Raw genomic sequence first — 5,619 nt, forward strand, 5'->3', positions numbered from 1 at the left:
GTTCCCAGAGAACCACCTTTTGGATTCTACAGACCGGTTTGAAGATCTTCTGCGTTAGCTTTTATGTGGTGAAGTGGCATAGCCTCCAAAAGCACCCTGCTGAATTACAGGGGCTCCCCCACCCCGTTTAATCCTCCAACAGGAAGTTCCTGAGGGCTTTCATCGGCGTGTCTATCTAAAGCTGGGATTCATTTGGGAAAAGCCACTGAAAAACAAAATATGTGCACGCGTCCCAGCCCCCCCCCCCCCCCCTCCCCACCAACCGCTTGACAAAGCCTGTCTGGACACTTCAAACCCTTGAAAACATCTCAGGGTCTTTATTTGTTCGCTCGTGGGGGTTTACAGGAGAGAGACACACACGTTTTAGTCTGGAGCACCATCACATCTGCACCGTGTTGTTGTTGTCACGTCACTACGAAAGCAGCATTCTTGCGCGCTGATCTAATCACAGGTATTTCAGCGGCTCATGCGTTTGGCAACTTCTGAACAGAAACATAAAAATATAGATTTATAAAAGTAGCAAAAAGAATCCACTGTTTAAAAAATATAACTCATGTGGAGTAAAAAATACATGTCAGGCAAACAAAGTACTGAAGTAACACTGATATAGCGTAAGTACACAATATTGGGGATTTTACAAAAGATTACCAAGTGAGGGAAGGTCGAAGGTAAAAGAAGTCATTAACAATATTCATCCTTCCAGTCGAGCCCCCATCCAGGACCTTCTGGAGAAGAGATTTTTCTTTTTTTTTAAAGATATTGGGGCGGCAACAAAGAAATGAAAAACGAAATAAAAAGATCAAAACAAAACACAGTGAAATGAACTATTCCTCATCTTGTTGTGGACAACCTTGCAGTCCCTCCCACCCTTTTCTCTTCAGCTTCTTCAGTTGACTGTTTGTTCTCCCCGGCACTTCCTGCACCCCCCGTAAATGACCGACAGGACGTAAGCCAGGCAGCACAGGCAGGCGAACACGGCGGCCGCCAGGTACACCCTGTACAGGCAGTGGTGCTTGTACCGGTCCACGGTGCAGTACGCGTGGCGATCCGTCTTGTAGATCATGACCCCGATGGCCGGCAGGTAAAGCGTCGCGGCGGCCACGTCGTGCGCCAAGTTGGTGCACAGCCAGCGCTCCCCTCCCAGGAGCGGGACCAGGTCCTGCTTCCCCAGGAGGGTCAGGAAGAAGAGGGCGAGGGTGAGGAGCCAGAACAGGACCGCCACGAACAGGACGAAGTGAATATATCCCTCGTATTTGTTGGCGGCGATGGTGACCCAGAGCCCGGCGCCGAAGACAATCTGCAGGATCCGAACGATCCCCAAAAAGCTCCTGAGGAACCTCACGACATTCCCCCTCACCTGCGGCTGGGTCGGTTGAGGTGGCATCTCTCTCCTCCTCCGGTCACGGTCGGTCCCTTTTCCCGGACAGGGCGGGTGCTTTCTGCCAGCTGCAAACAGCTGGGAAAGACAGATGCAAGGAAACCCCCCGAAAAAAGAGGAGAAAGTGAAGTGAAGGGCCGCGCTCGTTGCTGTGCACTGCTGGACAGAAGAAAGGACTCTCTGTTCTTTCCGCAGCTCCGGGTTTTTGAAATGAAAAACCTTCTTGTAGGCAATGTTTCGTCTTTTCCGTTTCCTCTGTTGAATGTAGCATCTGTTTGGAGGGGCTGGGTGATGCATAGGGGCTGGCCTGTAATTCAAACCCGGGGCCCCTCCTCTGCTGGACTCATCCACGGTCACTCACTCGTATGCTGATGTATATCCACGTACTTTTCCCTCATGGGAGTGTGACCTTTCACCTCCAGTGAACCCCTCCCTTAACTCGGCAGTGATCTATGCACTTTAATCTGAGTAAAAAAGAAGTCACAGAAAGAATGTTTTATGGAAAATGTGCTTTTGCGCAGTCGTGCTGCGTTCACGGACTCTGATCAACCGCATTCTAGCCTCTAAATTCTTACAATTAATCTAACAAAAGAGCCTTTGCCTGTTTATCACCCGGATTGGATCGCGTGCGTCACTGCGTGCGCGTGTTTTACGTCTGCCACTCGTCTCGTGCCACTGGGACCCATTGACGTCAGTGGATTTCTGCGTCCACACCCTACGCGGTTGAGGGGCGGAGCGAAACGCTTTGGCCCCTCCCCACGTCCGCCGTGATTGGTCGGAGCGAGGCGCTCTCCAGCGCCGGTCGGGAGCCACCAGCGGGTTTCTGCCGTCTCTGGACGTCTGTCGACATCGATTCACGATCGACAGATGATCCGAGGACACAGCGATCAGATATAAGGCCGAGGAGCGCGACGCTTCTGCCTCGTTCCGTCCATCCTGGAGGGAAATGTTGCGGATCTGGGTCAACTGAAGGCGGATCGGGTAAGCGGGCGTTCTCCGTCTTTCCCACCTGACAATCACAAGGTTCTGGTCCACTGTTCTGGAGCAGAGGGCAGCCGAGCACCGTAGTTTACGCTGCAGCAGGCGGCGTCGCGGTGGTTTTCCAGAGTTCCGTTATTTCTGCCCCGTTTGCTGCAGCGCTTTGTATAACAAGGCGACAAACTGACCCAGTTCTAGTAAACAGCTTTGCAATCCAGGCTGTTTTTCACCATTTTATCTACGTGCACGTACGTCCTCATATAGGACACAGCAGGCTAAGGCTTTAAGATGACGTCACCATTGACGCAACAGCCAGATGAAAGAAAACAAAGGCAGTGGAGGAAATTAAAAATTCTTGGCGTTCTGGTTGGCCTATGACTTCACCTGTTGATTTTATTTATTTATTTTTTAAATAAAGATGAAGAAGTGGCTGATCTAGTTTCCTCAGAGATAAAGAGGCCACCTGTAGTTTAATAGGCTTTCACATATGGCTCGTCACTAACTTCCTCAAACAGGATTAAAGAATTAGGACTGTTTACCAGCTGATTTATGAATGAGGCACACCCGCTCCCTTCTTTCTCCTCAGATGGATACCGGACCGGCCACCCCCCCCTGCCTCCGTGGTGGCGGGGCCTTCATCGCTGTGGCGACTGGCTGACCGGCGGGCCAGGAAGGCCGGCTCGGCCAACATTTTCAGCAACGTAAATCTGTGTCAGCTCCAAAGGCTGTTCAGGGCGGCGGGGGACCAGGATGCCGAGCAGAGGGCACAGCTCATTTGGGGCCATAGTGACGAGACGGAGCTGGCACAGGCCCTAATCGGACTGAGGGCAAGGAGTCACAAGAGAGGGCCTCGAGGCAGCAGGAGAGACGCACTGGGCTCACACTGGCTACAAGCATTTAATCACCTCAGGTAGATCAAAACACAACCCAGAACTTTAGAATCGAAATATTTATCATAACAATTTTTATTCGTGTCTCAGGATTGGTGAGAATCTGCCAAACAACCAGAAAAAGGACTCTCTCGAAGACAGTGATTCCGAGGACGGAGCCCAAAACAGGCCGGATCCACACCAACACAACTCCTCGATGGTGTTAGCTGAGAGCCGAGGCCCGGCGGGGACCTCAGAGAGGCCGGGGAGACCCAACTCAGGACTGAGGAGGGGGGGAGAGAACGACCCAGAGAGATACCTCCACAGAATCCTCCACTGAACTGACCAAAAACCACCATCTCTGCACCAAACAGCCTGTTTGTCTCTTCTCAACACACTACCGTAGTGCTCAGAGCTAAAGAATACTAAAACAGACAATCAGAAGACAGCAGGGTGAGATCCACATGTGCAGTGTATTGTGTTAATGGACAAGACAGATGTGTGTGTGTAGAGTAGACACACATCGCTGCAGAGGTAGCTCTCTTTAAGCTCAGCCGAGGCTGCAGCATTGTGAGTTTAGAGAAAGGCGCAGGTTTATTTTTTGTTCGTAACAAAGGGGCAGGTGCTCATGAGATTAGACATAAAGAAACGACACCAGCCGAGGGCCAAACTCATGGGCATCAGTCCTTTGCTGAGAAACTTGAAACACTAACGAGCTTTACAATGTTGATGGTACTGGCGTGAAAACAAACTGTGCCTCTCAAAGCTGCCGTGGAGTTTTTCAGAGTTCTGGAAGATTGTTGCTTGTTTGATACAATGTGTTTTTATAGCCCTGTATGTTAATAAAGAAACAAGTCTTTATATTGATCTCATGTTTATTTTGTTTATTTGTCGCACAAGTATTGCTTATGGGAGCCTTTACGCCATGTATTTTATTTTTACCACAGCTAAAATACAGCGTTTAATCGTTGTATTCTCAATATTTTAAACTCTCACCTTACAAAAGAGAAAATGCTTCCACCTAGTGGCCACATGGATCAAGTGCATGTAATTCCATTATTTGACGCTAGGTGGTAGAAACGTTCCGGTAGTGGAAGGAAAAAACATCTCAAGCTCAGATAGTTTATTATCAAATATTATGAGCTGTCTGGCTTGAATTTGACAAATAACGTTTTATTCACTGGTCATTTTATTGTTTTCTTCGTCTTAACCTGTTTTCTTCGTCTTAACCTGTCTTAAACTGATAATAAACTGTCTTAAAAACATTTAAACTAACAAGATCAATTAAAATGACTGATGCTTTGGCTTAGTTATGCCTCTGTTAATGACTGTTTTCCCTCTCTGCTGAGCACTACATGGCTGCTGGTTGAAAGACCAACAAAAGCATTGTCTGAGGCGAATCAGTGACAGATATTTGTCTCTGTCTTCTGTGGCCTGACTTGACTTATATTTATTTTCATCAGTTCCGATGCTGGCATTTGAAACTGGCCTTTAGACCCATGTGCAGGACCTCTGGTACCAACAGAAAGGTTATTATTAATAATAACTCTCTGAACCCAGGTTTCGCAACACCAACCAAATGTCAATTTTTCTCCATTGCTTTCACGTTTTGAGTCAAAGCATCCCTAAATGTCCCTTCTACTGGGTGATATCAGGTTGGCGCAACAGAAAACTGACTCATGGTAAAGAAGCCTCATTCAGACTGAGCAGCAGCAGCCTGAGATCTTTATGCTGCTCTTCTCACCTTTTTGTGTAAACAAGCTTATTGCACAGCTAAAAGTAATTTTCACACCTGTATTTACTGCACATAGCTCACCTTTGCCTTTCATTCACTCGGTAAATATTGGCACTACCGATGAGAGAGGGGGGGGGGGGGGGGGGGGGGGGGGGGGGGGGGGGGGTGTGATCCAAATACTGCTGCAGCTGGAGAGAGCTGTGGAGGGATCCCTCTGTCGTTACACAATTATGGTCCACGGCTGGAAAAGAAGCACAAGCACAAATGTTCCCAAGACTGCAGCCAGAATTGGCGACTTAGTGGCTTTGGCAATGTAAGATTTTTACATTTCGTGTGATGCTTCCACGCCAGAGGATCCACAAACACGTCTCCAGGTCCTGGTTACACCTCGGATGTTTCTCTGAATGTAAAAAAAAGAAAGAATTAAAGTGCATTACAAACGTTGCACTGGGGCAAATTCAGGCTGAAGTCTAAACTGCAGCGTTGCAGAAAGACGCCGACTTTTGTACTCGTGGCTGTTCTGTAAACAAGCATGTGCGAAATTCCTTTGTGATGCGTTTGTTGCCTCTGAGGCACCGCACACATCTCCGCCCTGCTTTTAAATTATGTGCATATCAATGAATGTTTTTACACTCTCACAAATTAGCAAAACTGACAGA

At 48.3% G+C, this 5,619-nt stretch overlaps 2 protein-coding genes across 2 annotated transcripts; one reads left to right on the top strand and one right to left on the bottom strand.

Annotated features, from left to right (window-relative positions):
• Positions 1 to 292: 292 nt before the first annotated feature.
• marveld1 (MARVEL domain containing 1) lies at positions 293 to 1,998 on the bottom strand. The gene has a single exon (XM_011603343.2). It carries the CDS (start codon positions 1,673 to 1,675, stop codon positions 887 to 889), a length of 789 nt encoding a protein of 262 aa, XP_011601645.2. The 5' UTR covers positions 1,676 to 1,998; the 3' UTR covers positions 293 to 886.
• Positions 1,999 to 2,774: 776 nt separating this feature from the next.
• avpi1 (arginine vasopressin induced 1) lies at positions 2,775 to 4,092 on the top strand. Its single transcript, XM_029835648.1, has 3 exons — positions 2,775 to 2,782; positions 2,943 to 3,266; positions 3,337 to 4,092. The coding sequence occupies exons 1-3, from the start codon at positions 2,775 to 2,777 to the stop codon at positions 3,563 to 3,565; spliced, it is 561 nt and encodes a 186-aa protein (XP_029691508.1). The 3' UTR covers positions 3,566 to 4,092.
• The last annotated feature ends 1,527 nt before the right edge of the window (positions 4,093 to 5,619 follow it).

Source organism: Takifugu rubripes, chromosome 4 (assembly GCF_901000725.2).
Source record: "Takifugu rubripes chromosome 4, fTakRub1.2, whole genome shotgun sequence".
Classification (NCBI taxonomy): Eukaryota; Metazoa; Chordata; class Actinopteri; order Tetraodontiformes; family Tetraodontidae; genus Takifugu; species Takifugu rubripes.